The sequence below is a fragment of the Doryrhamphus excisus genome, linkage group LG5, assembly GCF_037039965.1.
Source record: "Doryrhamphus excisus strain RoL-2023G ecotype Guam linkage group LG5, RoL_Dexc_Guam_v1.1, whole genome shotgun sequence".
Classification (NCBI taxonomy): Eukaryota; Metazoa; Chordata; class Actinopteri; order Syngnathiformes; family Syngnathidae; genus Doryrhamphus; species Doryrhamphus excisus.
The window spans coordinates 8,231,617-8,247,790 of NC_136361.1; the positions used below are offsets into that span (position 1 = coordinate 8,231,617).

The 16,174-nt window shown below is 43.8% G+C and overlaps 1 protein-coding gene across 5 annotated transcripts in view; it reads right to left on the reverse strand.

The window, feature by feature from the left end:
- gramd1a (GRAM domain containing 1A) overlaps positions 1-13,149 on the reverse strand; it is a 31,644-nt gene extending 18,495 nt beyond the window's left edge. Inside the window, exons 1-7 of one of the 5 annotated variants that reach the window (XM_078790652.1) lie at positions 12,840-13,149; positions 12,590-12,692; positions 9,231-10,009; positions 3,452-3,674; positions 2,043-2,063; positions 1,812-1,896; positions 1,629-1,732 (exon numbers count right to left, since the gene is read on the reverse strand). In XM_078790652.1, the coding sequence (XP_078646778.1) occupies positions 1,629-1,732; positions 1,812-1,896; positions 2,043-2,063; positions 3,452-3,674; positions 9,231-9,682 (885 nt within the window). In that variant the 5' untranslated portion in view covers positions 9,683-10,009; positions 12,590-12,692; positions 12,840-13,149. Of the gene's footprint in view, positions 1-1,628; positions 1,733-1,811; positions 1,897-2,042; positions 2,064-3,451; positions 3,675-4,570; positions 4,912-9,230; positions 10,010-11,366; positions 11,789-12,589 lie in introns of those variants that run through there. The other 4 variants (XM_078790653.1, XM_058052826.2, XM_058052827.2 and 1 more) reach the window with 4 other exon arrangements.
- Between the last annotated feature and the right edge of the window lie 3,025 nt (positions 13,150-16,174).

Here is a 16,174-nt window from a genome sequence, read left to right on the forward strand (position 1 = left end):
AACATCAACATCACGTGACACTGGCTTCCCCAGGTTTTTTTTTCACTTGCTGGAATAACTCCATATTGCCAGTTTTTCGTCTGTCCAGTCTTGAAATTTATTTTGAATCAAAAACAAACTTTGCTTAATCCAGTGCCGATTGCTGGCCTCCATTTTTAAAACTGAAGAACGTCTGGATCTGCGTGTTACGTCATATATCAGCATTCGCTGAAAGAACGCACCCGGGATCGATTTAAACAGGAAAAGATCAAATTCAATCTTTCTTATATTTTATAATTAAACTCATGACATGTTTTATATAGATATATACTTTCTTTTTTAATAAAACTGCACTTGTGAATAAAATATAGAAGGGTTTAGATTCTGTTTCACAGATGGCAGTAATGCACACGAAAGCTGCTTGCCAACAGCCAATAAACAACAGAAGTAGAAAAACACCACGAAGAAGAAGGCACCCTGACAACTTTCCGTTTGAGCGGGTACAAGATACCTCAATCGGATTGGTTAAAGGAATATTCCATCCCTGTTCAATTCTTTCCGTTTGAGCAAATAAACCAAATGCAATTGGATTATTTGGGTCCATGTATACTATTGACATAATGGTTATTGATATAATATTTGCAAATGATGATTAATAAATGTTTATTATAAAAAGTGATATTGGATAATTCCTCAAGGCACACCTGACTGTATCTCAAGGTACACTAGTGTGCCGCGGCACAGTGGTTGAAAATCACTGGTTTAAACAATTCAATATGTCTGAAAAGGAGTATGAAGAAGCAGAACCTATATTTTCAAAATATGAATAAATCATGCTGTTTTGTGGTTAACTACGGTCTATTGTCAAGAAATATTTGAGCTAGTTTGACATAATTTAAGCTTAGAAAAAAGGCATAAAATGGAAAATACAAGATTTTGTGATTTTGTGTACTCCACACTGATTCGGTAACTCAGTAATGTTACCGTTCGGTGAGACACACAAGCCGGAACGACAGGCTTTAATTATCTCACAAGAGTCACAATCCAATGTTAATCCCCAACATTAGCTACTGTTGAGGCCGTAACAGACACAGAGCTAAAACTCAACTCTGAAACCCCATGGTCACTTCCTGTCCAGCCCCCAGTTAGCTCCCCTAGCACTGGAACACATTTATAGCAATACACATGAACACAAGTCTTACTTATGTCTCATTTTCTTTTATTATGTGTACTATATGGGGTAAAACAAATGTAAAGATGACTATGGGGTATTCTTTCATGTCTGGAGGGCTCTAATAATGTTAAAAAGTGTATTTAGAAGGTCGTAAAAAGGGTGTTTTATGCTTCAACTATGACAATATTCCATTTGGGATTACTGTCCTGAAATGAATGAAATTTTCAAAGATATTTCGATTTCAAATACTTTCCCTTTTCTTTCATTAATGGCTGTTGTTATTGGGCATTTTCCCTCCACAAATCATAGAAGCACAAATACAAGAGGTGTTGTTTTGTTAGTTAGGATTGTGCAACCAAGGTGCACACAATGTGTGTATTTCTCACCAAAGCACTGACTCTATGGTATCAGAGGGCAAAGAAGGATTTTCTAAATCTGATACGGGTGTGAAGAGAGGCATGCACTGGGTGCTTACAGTGGTTTCCCAGCGGAAGATGTTGCTGTAGAAACACAGCCAGTTCTCAGAGAGATAAAGGCGGCCCTGAAGCAGGATGTCCTTCTGCAGAGCACACGAGTAGTCTGCAGGAAGAGACGACAGGTCAGCCGACTGACGGGACACCTGCAAACAATCCTGCTGACGGAGCCTCCTGGCACTCACCCACAATGAGGCGTTCAGTGTCTGGAAGCTTCTTGAAGATTTTACGAAAGTCCTCGTTCCGCTGCTTGTACGTAGGACTGAGAACCTGAGGAAGCGGACGAGAGCTCATGAGGACCCCTCATGCACCGGCAACACACACACACACACACACACAGAGAGAAGGTCACGGCTGTACCAACAACAAAGTCCTGATCTGAAGTTAAACATGAGACAGCTGTGATGGATACTCACATTGTACCAGCTTTGCATTTTCTGTAATGACAATGACAACACCATCATTAGTTAAAATTTCATGCTGATTATACTGAATATAAAGATTAAAATGTGTCAAAAATAAAGTAATGTTGTTGCTGCGCATGTTGGAATCAGATTTCTGAGCGATGCAAATGACGCACATTACAATTTCAAGGGCCACGCAACACTTGAAACAAGTTAATTATTCACGGAAAATTCAACAGAAAACTATCATTCTTGGATTAGTGTTCACATACTGTTATTGGGCCACTCTCCACAACCTAACCAAGCCTCACATAAGAGGGAACTCTTGATAATGCACACATAACACAATCAAGCAATCTATTTGATCTGAAGGAGAGTCAAATGTGCATTATTATTATTATTATTATTATTATTAAGTGGAATCTCTGGAGCTTTCCCCAAAAGAAGGGAAAATTGAAATAGGGACCATCTATTTCAAGGTCATGGGCTCTTTTTGAATTTCCTGTGCACGATTTAAAATAAAAATATCAGAACGCTCTGCTCTGGATTGCTGACTCAGCAGAAAGTGCATGCAATAAAGTAGGAGTATGGCTGCCATTGTGGTAAGCAACTGACCTGTACGGGGCCAGGTGCACCGTAATCCAATCCACTTTATTTATATAGCACATTTCATAAACACCCTTTCGTCAGGGAAGAAGTACATTTGAAACACTTCTATGCTAGGACTACGTTATGCTAGCCATAGCATTTCAGTATGTGGAATCAAACTATGGAATGGATTGAGTAAGGACCTCAAACAATGCACAACGATGAGCCAATTCAAGAAACAATACAAGCAGTTGATGTTTGCTAAATACAAGGATGAAGAGTCTTGAACCAGTCATGATGTGCTGTATATGTATATGTATGTGATGTATATCACTATATTGACACTTAAGTGGTACCCATTATGTCATTGGATGGTCATATCACCTCATACTTCGGTACGAGGTGCATTATTAAAAAAAAAACCTTAAACTGTATTAAAAGAAGCAGGAAGTGAACAAATGTAACAGTTAGTGATTGTAAAAGTACCAGATGGAGGGGCAGAATTTAATAAGCAGTCATAAAACCTTTGTTAAGTGCACAGGCATTACAATAAGTAAAGTTACACATATGTATACTTCACTGTCATACAAGTGTAAAAAAAATTGCACATTCCTAATTTTGTGACGTATTTCCGCAACATGCGAATAGTACAAAGTTCGAGTCCCTCTGTGTGCAGCCATGCTTTGGTGTCCATGTGGTCCATGCTTTCTGAATACGTTTTTACAAGCGGTGTAAAGTGCACAATGATGCATTTTCTTCCGTACGAGCGTGGAGCCAACCGACATGATTGGAGTCTGAACGCAACACAGGAGAGTTTTAGCGGTGGCATTTACCTTGGCATTGCTCCTGAAATGTCTGGAAGCGAGCGGGTAAGCCGACGTGAGGGAGGACGCCGACGATATGGACGGCAGGGGGCTGTCCGAGCCCCCACCGCCGCCTCCTCCGCCACTCTTTTCCCCACCTCCCTCACTCTCGCTGGCCCTGCTGCCCCCCAGCACCCGGCGCCGCAGGGAAGGTGAGCTGCCCGGCGTGCTGCGTGGAGAATTACTGGCAGTGCTACGAAGACAAGAGACAAAAAAAGCTTAATTTTTCATGAGCACAAACAGCAGATGATGAGGAGGAGAGGCTGCAGGAGCTTCCAGTTTGACAACAACACTAGCAAGAAGCAAAGAGGAGGCCTCACAGGGAGAGTTTTATCAGCTGAACTTATTCTGACTGATAAAGCAGCCAGCCCAGTGTCAATGCAAGGACTCTTGTATTCCCACTACAAGGTCATCTTTCTCTCTACTGCCATCATGACTTATTTGGAAAGCAAAACCAAGCATTCTTCTTGCTTATATAGCCACAAAATACTGTTTATATTTATCTACTCTAGCCCACTCTTTCTGCAGTCATGTGACCACACAAAAGCAAATCACCCATATTCACCAGGAGTGATTACAATTCATACAGCACGTAAACGCTGATCCCCGTCTAGCAAATATGAATGTGTCAGCCATTGTTTCCCCAAAGTGTCACTAAACTAATCACCATCATGATCGCCACGTCGTGACGTCATTCATTGGCGTCACACCTCCATGCAATGTCAACAGCAGCCGGCTAGCTAGCTAATTTGGCTACAAACAAATCCTGCTTTATATCGATGGTTATGTTCGAGGAAAATAAGAAAAAAAAGAAAACCGCGTGGCAGGTGACGCCGACGGGAATCGTTTGTTTCGTTTCATGCTGCGAAAAACACCACTTGCGGGAGGATGGAGAGGGTGGAGGGCGAAAGAGGAAAGACTGTGACCGGATGACCGCTGATCGCAGGGTGTCACTTGAACGCACCACAGTCGCCGTGTTGACAAAACGATGCGTGAAACATTCGTTTGCTTCCTTTGTTTACGTCTCTATTGTAAACATGAGTGATCAAATCAGTGCGTCTTTCCCGGGCATCGCGTCTAAAGACTTACTCGAACATGTCATGAGGCGTACGCGGTCCAGCCGAAAGAGCACAAAACGTCACAACAGCCGTGGGTCCCGTTGCTTGAGCAGCCGACAGCGAGGCAGACTCGGCCCGAGGAGGGAGGGTTGGCGTGTGAGCGGCGTCCCCCAGCTTCTTCCCCCCACCCTTGATCGGTATCCCTGGGTGTAGAGATCCTCCAGCGGGTCCGCGCTGATGCGGACGTCAGTTTGCCATCCTCGCGGTGGTCGACGCCCCTGCGTCTCGGACGGCTGCTGCCTGTGCAGGATGAGCCGCCGACGGGCTGCCGTCCATCCGTAATCCCCTCAGATCACAGATGGAGGGGGAGGAGGTGCGGTTTTATGCCAGGGGGAGGGGGGTTGAGGGGGGTAACTGGCGGGGCACCGATAAGACCTCATACAGTATGGTGATATGAATTTAAATGAAGCCCCCCCTCCCCCAAAGAAAATCATGTTAGCATTAAATAAAAAATATATACAGTATTTGTATGTTTTTTGTGTGGCCCCTCAGTGTACAAAGCAGAAGCATGCTTGGATGAGTTTAGCATGGAAGAACAGGCCTGGAGACAGCGAGCCAGTTGGCCCTCTTGACCTCAGAAAATGGCAAATCTTTGTCTAGATAGCAGCTGCAGGGGGTGGCGAAAATAGTAACTTCCTATTTCACTTCCTGTAGTTGTAATGGTCTGTGATCTCAATACTTCCGCCCATATTGTGTGTCCTTCAAGTGCTGCAAGCCAAGTCAAGCAGTGCTAAGGACAGACAAGCTAAGACAGGTTGTTATTATCACAAATGGATGTCAACATTTCACTGGTCTGGGACCAGCAGGTTTTGCTAAATGTGTGGTAGATTGTTATTCTATATTCTTGAAGTAAGGGATGCCATTACGCTCATGTGTCAAGGGGGCAAATATAGTCACTACTCTAGCATGCCCCCCTCCAAAACTCCTGGCAAGTGGTGAAAAAACAAGAGTAATTGATACATCCATAAAATTGTCTATTTTTAACACTATCAAAATCCTCTTGCTCGCCTGACGATCACGTTCTCCAATTTCAAATCAACCTGGCAAAAAAAGTGAGATGAAATTCAGCTCCAAACACCCCCCCTCCTCTCTTCAATTGCCATTGTTCGCTCTCAACACCCTAACTATGTCTGACAGACTCATTAAACACACTTAGTATAAATATGTACAGCTAGTCACCACTAATCAATGAACAAATGGAATAGCCAGTCACAGCGCATAACTATGGTACATTCAGGGGCCGCCAAACAAAGTGTGCAATCTCAACACTTGATGGAAAAACTCAGTCAAGTATAAAGATATACTGTAAATATGTAAAGAAAAATGTGTGCAATCTAACACTGGTACATTTGACCTGTATTAATAGACATTTATACATTACCCCCTGTGTAAACATGCCTTTTTTTTTTACAAAAAAATGCAAATTTGCATGGCCACAAATGTGTGGCAATCCACTGTATTCTCACGAAATGAAACCTTGTTTCTAATATAATTTTTTTCCCATCGCAGCCTTCAAGATAGTGGACTTAATATGAAAAACTTCAAAGGCTGTATCAGATGGTTCCATTGGGTCTTTCTCTTCGGTTGCCGTCTCCAGCAAGTCCACCTGGCCCAAGTCCAGAGTCCACCCAATCCCTTCACCCTCAATCTTTGTCCATCCCGTTGGATTAGAGTCCACATAATAATCCAGCCTGGCCTGAGCGATGGGCCCACACCAGCCTCATTCTCGCTCTGTCTGCGTAATTTGTTTTCCTGTCAGGCACACGAGAGATTGCGCTAACTTGCCAGCCACAGGAAGCAATCAGTGCCTCTTCCCGTAAGCAGACATGCTCTTACTTCAGGCAGAGTGGAAAAAAAGGGGGTGAATGGCTCAACTCTGACCTACTGGAGGCTTTATTCGAAATTTTCTTCTGCAACAAAATCAGCGTGCCCTCATGGGGAAGTGAAGTTACAGTACAAGGTTTTGTACGGTAGCATCTACTTCTTGTTTTCTGCTATTCCGAGAGTAGGAAAACGCGTGAGGTCAATTTCATAATGCAATTGTTACACTTTAAAGGGAAAATGAGCACAGCATTTGCTCAGAATGTAGCATAAGAAATATGCTAAAGCCATGTCATCTCTCACGGGTGCCTTGTTAGTTTATCACCATTAAAACAAACACAAAACAACCATCATTTATGAGATGAAAATGCCAATCAAATTGATAATGATGTATGGAGGAGGAGGTGGGGGTTGGGGGGTAGGGGTGGGGGGAATGACCCTCATCTTGCCCTATGCAGCGACACCCTCCTGTGATTGGTCATGCATGACATCATCAGACTACAGACCGGCCAGTATTGGCTCAGGGTGATGTCATGATTCAGGGGACGGGTGCACAGAGCCCAAGCCCCGCCCCCCTGCCTGCTGTGACTGTCAGCCGCTATGTTGTTGTTGTCCAGCAGTGTCACTTTACAAGCGTACGGCGTGAATAAGTTGTAAATGTTTCTGATGTGTTGTCTTGCCTCCGAGCCGGCGTAATCGTAAGTAACGCACACCAAAAAATATTGGCGTGTTTTTAAAACATGAGGTAATTATGTCCACTGTCAGCCAAAGGAGCGGGCTACAAGAGGACTTTGGGAAACAATCCTATTGATTCTGCGCATGTTTGTGCTCAGCTGTTTGATGCAAGCGTCAGCGCAGAATACCCTGAGCTGAGCCCGTCACACGTCATGCTGACTCCTGCAGACCACGCTGTGCTCTGAGCCAGCGGACCTCCTGCACATCAAGCACACGCAGCCTCCCAAGATAAGGAGTTCAGGACCAAATAAACTCTGAATACAGCGGAAACACTGAAGTACAACTGAACGATGGATGCTTTTTGATGCCGCTAGCACCAAAACAAACAACTTCAATAAAGAACGTGTGACAATGACAATAGAACCAGGAATTGAACTTCACATGGTGTAGTCTGTCCTGGCGGGTCAGTAGAATATAAATAAGTCAATGGTTAACAGAATGTATGATGAGCTGCATCAGAATTAATGTATTCTCTTTACACTTTAATATAGTTGGTTAAAGCTGCTGTTTGTCACGGATTTGAGTTTTTTTTTCCTGCTTTGAGTATGTTAAGCATGCCCCACGTCACATACATTTGACAAAAGTTTAGCTATGTTAGCTATCGCTAAACGCAGAGCCCATCATTCCAACAAGATGACTTAAAACGTATCGATTTTAAGATTCTCTTACTGCTTTTTAAATGTCTTAACGGCCTTGCACCTTCTTATTTATCTGATCTGCTTTTACCATATCAACCCCCGCGGACCCTACGGTCCTCCGGCACTGGCCTTTTAACAATACCAAAACCCAGGACGAAAACCCACGGTGAGGCAGCATTTAGCCACTATGGCCCCCACCTGTGGAACAGCCTGCCGGAGAGCCTCAGGACTGCGGAGACTGTTGATATTTTTAAAAAAGATTAAAGACACACCTTTTTAATCAGGCTTTTAACTCATATTTTCCAGCTTTTCTTATGTTCTTATCTTTTAGTCCTATTTTATGCTTTTAGTCTTTAGTCTTTAGCTTTTAACTCCAATATTTCCTCAGGGGGGGTCCTCCACACTGGGGGCTGTGTTGGGTCTGCTGAGGGGGTGCCATCCTTGGGTCCCTTCGACCCGGCCGGCTGGGGGTTCCTCCCTTTAATGTGGGGGTCCGCCCGTCTGTCGGGGGGCCCGGGTGCTGGTCCCCAGATGGCACGGCCTGCGGCTCCTCCCAGTGTGGACGGCCCCAAAGGTGGCGTTTCCTTGATCCTCAGTGCTGTGCCATTTCTCCCTACTGTGTGTGATTGTGTTTGTGTGTCTAGTATGGAGGGTGGGAGGGAGGGGCTTTCTTGTGTTTCTTTGTTTTTCCTTTTAATTGTGGTAATTGTTTTTAATTCTGTAAAGCACTTTGTGTTGCATGTTTTTGCAGGAAAAGTGCTATCCAAATAAAGTTGATTTGATTTTATTTAAAATTGCTCCTCTGAGACTGCAGACAAGGGGCTAGTATGAGATTGTGACAGTACAATAACCTTGGACAATAATAACACGGTCTGACAGTTTCACTGTATTGTAATTACAGCTCTAAAATGTGTTATTTTCAAATAACTTTCTTATTATTATTTCATAGTGGACGGTCGCGCTTTTCCACAACCTTGCGTTTTCCGGAATCATGCGATTGTTGTCAGCAACTCGTCCCAACTTTTGGTCACCCTCGACATCAGTGATATGTCGAAACGGTATGACGCCGTTTGAAATTGAATTTTCACACCATGGTATACCTTGAAACTACTAACCGGCCCATGCTTACAATGGACGTGCATATGTACGCAAATACCGTTTGTGACCAGTCATCTCAGTCAGACCGTTGAGGAGAATACTTAAACGACGGCGACAGTTTACTACAGAACGGTGAACTTATTGTTACACATGAATGAGAGCTGACAATGTTACTGAAAACATTGCCTGTGCAATTAATAAATCCTATATGACGGCCACAGCTTTACCCTCAAACGGATTACTTCAATATCTATTATTTCCTATCGGAAAATACATGTTTTACTGGAGATTAAATCTTGCTGTAAGCGGCTGGTTTTTGTGTATGAATCCAGCACTAACCTGCAGCTGTCCCAGTCTGAGTCTCTGCCGAGCAGGCTTCTAAGGGACCAGCGGGAGCGCCGGCTGGGAGAAGGGCTACGAGACCAGGATTGGGATGGGGGCAGGAGATGGTCTTGAGAGGGGCTGCCCCGATCCTGATCTGCCACAGATGCTGTGGTGGAAGGTGAGGGACCCCCATGTGGGTCAGTTCCCTTGGGGATGCACTCTTCTATAACGATCTGCGGGGTTCCGGTCCGCTTGCGCGTCGGAGGTCGGTCTTCTGAGTTTCGTTTTTTGGTCCGGTTCCTACTGCGGTGACAGCGCGAGTGCCGGCCAGAGCGGGTCAGCCTCGGGCTTGGCGAGCGGGACCAGGACTCCGTGTCGGAGGACGGGGGCAAGATTGTCAGCGTCGGGACGGGGATGGGCTGAGTCAGAGTGACGGTTTCTGGCCTCACAGGAGAGGACATTGTCATTTTCAGAGTCCTGCTCGGGAATAGACTGCCGGATGGTCAAAGCTGATTGGGACCTTAAGGAATATCTGGAAACGCATCAAGTCCATTCATTCATTTCCACATGAAATAATAAAGCAGTAATTCTTCAGTCCTAGCTCACAGTGGGCTTCCTCCTCTTCAGGACGTCCAGCTGTCCACCGTGTCGGCTAAGAGTGACTAAGACACTCAATCATGCTTTTTTTTTTGGTACGTGGGCGGTCTTGCTTTGCCTCTTGCATTGTTTCCTCACAGCTCCTCCGCAAGTGAGAAGTCAGGCTTGCGCTAGGAGGCTCGTCTTTGCAAGCACACCTGAGAAGTGAGAAGAAGAGCACAGGCTTTGCACACTCATCTAGTTGTGCACCAATGAGGCTTGCCGTATATAGAATGCGCCAATAAAGCCGTCCACTGAGCAAACTATTGTATTTCTCTCTGGTCTTTACATACGGCCTGTTCTGCCAGTTCTGACAATGTGAGCTATCACATAAGGTGACTAAACATACATTTATTTGTCCAAAGCAGGGGTGTCCAAGGACCATTGGTGGCCCATAGCTCATTTTCATTTTCTAAACATAAGCCTGGCCTCCAAACAAGACAATTATTAATGATTTAAACCACCAAGGCGGCCGCTTTTTATTGCCCTTGCGGCACATTCTGTAAATAAACAAGAAAACTAAAAGAATAACCTGAAGAATGTTTGCGATAGTTAAAAAATGACTGAGAAGTGACAGAAGAAATTCCATTTGTAGTTCTAAACATGTATTTAACTTGTTTAATTATGCCTCTATTAACCAAAAATACATAGCAGTCCTGTGGAAAATATCTTAACCACCATTGTTGGACACCCCTTGGTTAAAAGGGGTCTTAGGGAAGAATATGGGAACATTTCGGGAAATGGTTCCATTGAAAGTAGGCTCATTTAAGCCCGTTAATAATATTTGTGGCAGGGTTAAATACATTGCATTTGAATGCCTAGCTCCAGTACGGTCACCCGATAATCACGCGACATGGGTATGTTGCATTGAAACGTTATTCCAGCTTAAAAGTTGGAAAAGAGAGTCTGAGAGCGCTTTGATTCCTGTTATGTGTATTATTTGGCAGGACATTCGAGAATTACCAGACAATGTACTCCCTTTAAATTAACTCCTAAAAAGCCCCAACGTTCTGGATGAAAGAGATAAGGAGGAAAACTGGGTACAAATGTCCTCAAGGTCAAAAGGCAACATTCCAGTAAGGCTGAGGTTTATCAACGGCCACAAAAAGACACACAGAAATGTCTCCACGGTGTTTGCTGGAATCCTCATGCATACAAATGGAGGGGGGGAACTTTTACAAGCCAACACAAAGCACAGAACAGCCTTTGCATTCGACTGTTGTGACTTGTAAGACGCTGAAGGTGTACGTGTGTGTGTGTGTGTGTGTGTGTGTGTGTGTGTGTGTGTGTTACTTCTGCAAAAGCAGCACTGCAAAAAAAAGGCAGCACGGCAACATTGTTTGCTTTCCTGTGTTTGAACAAGAACAATCTTAGCACGGACATGTTTAACCATCCTAATCTTGCAAATAAATCCAAACACACAAAGTGAGCACGCACAAGTCAACCCTCAAGCAACCATAATGTCATTCTGCAGAGTGCAGACTTTGCTGTCCCCCACCACCACCACCTCCATACCTGCCGTTGGAAGAGTTGCCTCCATTCCTGTGCTCTTGCTCGGCCTCCAAGACGAGCCGGGCGACGGTGCGCGAAGTGATGTTAAAATCCACTTTTTCGACAGAACACATCAACATTGTCGGGGGGGTGGGATGCTCAAGCAGCATCTGTCGGCCCGCGGCGGCTAACCGTTAGCCCTCCTCCGCCAAGCTAAGCTACGCTAGCTAGCACTCGGGACTGTATACAAAGTTTTGCTAACTTTTTTTTTTAGCCCCGCCGAGCCTCTTTTGGAAGGAGGTCTGCCGCTCTCCAAAGAGATGGACAACTTCAAACGTCTATCATCTTAACACTTAAAACACCAAGCTAAAAAAAGAAACAATTACGCTACGGACAGTTAAATTGAAGCGTTTATTGTTGTGGAGAAGCGGAGGAGAAAAAAGACTCGACTCAATACATTTACCCTTTGGTTGGGGGAGTCACAATAGTATACAAATATCTTATTTGTCTTATTTGTATTATTTATATAAATACCCCACACTAATGTGTGTTTTCTACAATTACGACAATAGGTTTTATACAGAATACATGCCAAGTGAGTTATATCATCTAGATATGCAAAACAAAAAGAACCAACGTGATACGTGCACCCCTCCACGAAACTTTGTGGTTCCGTCCGGGAAATAACTGTTTCCCAGCAAGCTGCAGGTGAAAGGATGTCGTGCCCGGCGTTACTAGCTTCGCCACGATAACAATTCGCAACTAAAACATGTTTTATTCCGTACAAATCACTCTTCTGAAATCAACGTTAAAATAGAACGTCGTAGTGAATCAGGTCGATTTGTGTTCAAACATCTGAGATAAAAGATGTAAAAGGATAAAGGATAAAGAGATAAAGGATTGTTGGCATCACAACAATAGCGCTAAAATATTTCAGAGTCACACTATATTCAAATTCACCCTTGGACTTTTTTAGCTGCTAATTTTAAAGGGAGTCATTGTCCAATAAAAACCGAGCAACACGGCGCCCTCTTGTGTTAAACAATGCGATGTAACACGAACCCTCGTCGAATGCGCATGCGTGAACGTGGGCTTCCGGGAACAGATGCACAACTTGATAAATAGTCTATTTATGACTCGCCAATGCGCTTTGACGACACCACAGCGAGCCACAGTGTCATAATATTTATAATAATAATAATAATAAACAATGTTTAAGCAAATAGGACTTCAAAAATGCTCCTCACCTTCCTGCTGCTGCAGCATCACTTCACAAGTCAGCATGCTGGGCAGCCTCTAAAAGATTAAATATCTTCTTCTTGCCTGGCAGCCCACAACAGGTAACCTTGTCTGATGGGAAGAATACATTAACAAACAGGATGGTAATGCACAAGACTGTTATTCTTGTCCTGAGTGTGACGGGCCTCAATCACTGACTTTTTAAAGGCACCTGAAGTACACCTCCTCCATCAGTGAGCAGCATCACCTTGTATTTACCTGCCTGGGGAGTCAGCACTGGCTTCCCTTTCTTCAAATCGCCAGCCCAGTCACGTCACAGTGACTTGGCACTTTGCAGCATGCGGTGCATCTCCGTGTGGCATCTTTTCGGACCTTCTGGTTTCGGGCTGCCGATGCTGGGGACCGCAGCGGGCTGCATAGAGAGCTGACGCTGGCTGGGAGGGGACTGGAAACTCGATCTGTGCTAAAAATAAGAAAACATCAGCAGCAAAGAGAGGAAGGAGGTGTGTGACTGGAATGTGTGTGTGTGTGTGTGTGCAGCCCCCACTTCCACACACACATGCATGCCCCCCACCCAAGCTCTTGTCCAAGGTTTTGATGTCACTCTCGCCACTGTTGTCATAATCGCTCACATGAGACTGGAAGGTTAAAAGTGGCAAGGACCTCCCCCCACCCCACCCCCAAGGAGAGCTTCACTCTATCATCGAGCTACATCACATGACAACAACCCTGACCCACCCCCCCAGTGCACCTACACAAACACACACAGAGACACACAAACATATCAGCGTGGTGGATGTGGTGTTAGGAAGGCTATCAAGGCCTTTGAATGTATCGTGTTTACCTTTGACCCTTAAAACAAACCACGAGCGACGCTGATGTGCTCCTGCTATCTTCCACCACTTGAGACCTTCATTCACAGCCCTGACTTGAGATGATTTAGCTTTTTATTTGCAACACACGCAATGACACTCAAACCTTGATTTTCTTACACCACTGTTTTCAGATGATTCGGTTTTCGCTAAAAATGTTTGGAAAATTTTGACAAATCTGTTTGTTCTGTGGTGTCGTTCCGCGGAATGGAAAGCCCAAAAAAGCACTTTACGTGTCTGGGACTCATTAACCGTTACTCATGATTTTTTTTTATTGAGCGCCACCATTAGGTCAGACAAATTAAATTATGGATGGAGGTTCGCATCAACCATAACCTAGCATGTTTTTGGAATGTGGGAGGAAACTGGAGTACCCGGCCACACAGCTAGGACACCCGAGTTCATGTGACCTGTGATTGGCTGACGACCAGTCCAGGGTGTACCCCGCCTCTCGCCCGAAGACAGCTGGGTTAGGCTCCAGCACCACCACGACCCTTGTGAGGATAAGCGGTAGAAAATGAATGAATGAATGAACTATTTTAGATAGTAGAATACTATCTAGTATTCTACACTATCTAGTATTCTACACTGGTCACTAGGTGTCAGGAATGTTATATTGATGACTAGCCGCCACAGGAAGTACTCATGATCATGTGACTCCCCCAATTGCCAAGATGTGTTAGTTCATACAATGTCTTATTTTTTCTTATTATGGCCACTATATTGCGTAATAGGAGTGTAAAGGTGACTATAGGGGTGCTATTTCCTGTCTAGAGGGCTCCAGGGTTAAAAAACATATTTAGTAGATCATTAATAAAAGTATTCTTCCTTCCCAAAGGCATATCTTAATCTTAATATAGAATATATTATTTATACATAAAAGTATATACAGTATTTGTACATTAGTAATTATTAAGCCTTCCTAGTATTAAATAAAAAATAAAACATAAAAACAAATAAAAAGCACCACTGTGCTGGGTAGAAAACATCTCAGGTGGGATCTCTGTTGGAAGCTGTTGGAATAATTGTACATAAAGTTATTCTATTTTTACTATATTCTTATGACCTATTTTTACTATATTCTTATGACCTATTTTTCTTTATGACCTACAAACATTTCGTATCACTCACATAACAAAGTAAGATTAACGCTGTACATGTGCTTCATATCACTCACATAACAATGTAAGATTAACGCTGTGACGCCTGCACTTGTGGTGTACATCATGATTAAGGGAAAACAGAACATGACAGAACATTCCTCAGCAGATAGTTTTAACACCCTCGTGGGACATAGGCACGGGTCAGAAGGAGATATGACCTCAAGGTGTATGTGTGTGTGTGTGTCCCCAGAGAATCACATGCCAAGGATGAGATATCCACACATTATTGATAACATGTTGTGCGAAGAAACTGGTTTCAACTGGAATAATTAAACCCCCCTTCCCTCAGAAAACTGATTGTAACCAGGGCCTTCCTTCAATAAAAAGGCAAGAGGGCAGGAGCTGCTTCAGAGTGAGGTGGCGAATTGTTACTGAACGGTTCCTGATCACTCTCCTTGCAAGTAAAAAGAAACTCATCTCTCTGTGTCTTCTTTTGTACAGGCAGTGTTTTTTACAAGTGTTGGGGTTTAAACCTGACAGAAGCCATCTGGACCGCCAAGGTTAAATTTTTTCACATAGGAGAATAAAACTTTGGCTCCCTGGCAAAGTCTAATTGGGCAGTTTTGTGGCATTGAAGGAGACCATCTCTTTGAATTCTTTTGAAACCCACAGATACCGTCGGATGGTTATTGTGCTGCAGTCAGCATTTGGGTCGAAGACTGCCCTGTTTCTTGACGGACAGCCGGATCAGATTGGATCCAACGGCTCACCACAGGTGAATTTTTTTGGGTCTACCACTTGACTTTTTTGTTCCGTAGTGCTCAGGATCTTTCCAAAAAGGTAGAATGACTGTCTTACTGCGTCCAACCTCAGCAGCAATGGCACACTGCCAGAGGCCTTGCTTATGCAGCTCCACCATCCGACCACGTTCAAGAAAAGAATGGTTCTTAGCCTTAGCCATCAGGAGGGCATGACTGTGTCAATGCCTGACAGAAAATGACAATTTGAGGCAGATTTGGGCTTTTATAGCCTCTGGTCGTAAACCTTTGATCAGGTGAAAAACAACCTCATTAAAAGCCTCATTAATGTCCAAATGTGAAAAATGCATATTCTTTTTTTCAACTGGTCTTAAGATTTTGATGTGGACTGTTTATAAAGAAAAAACATCTTCTTATTTACAATGCTATTTGACACTTTCATCTTCTTTCCAGAAAACAAAAAAGGTGTTAACACTGAATTGATGTTTATCAACATCAACATAACAACACACACATTTTCTTCTTTGACTGTGCTAAGCTTTGATGATACTATGAAGTAAAAATAATAATAATATTAAAAACAATACCATGGAGTTCAATCATGTGACGCTAAAAGACGTTCTTGAAGGTCTCGCTAGTCGTGTGTGTGAATGTTGTGGTATCTGGGCCACCTGGTGACATTATTCTAATTGGTACCGTCTCAGTGGGAAAGTCCAAAATATCATACCAAGTCGGCGTGCACAACCACACACTTTGTACGCACTGCCAGTTAGCGGAAGAGCAATACCATGCACAATGTGTATCAGCTTAATAAACGCAAGCTAATGCACTAGCTAACTTCTAGATGCCGGAGGTGGCCG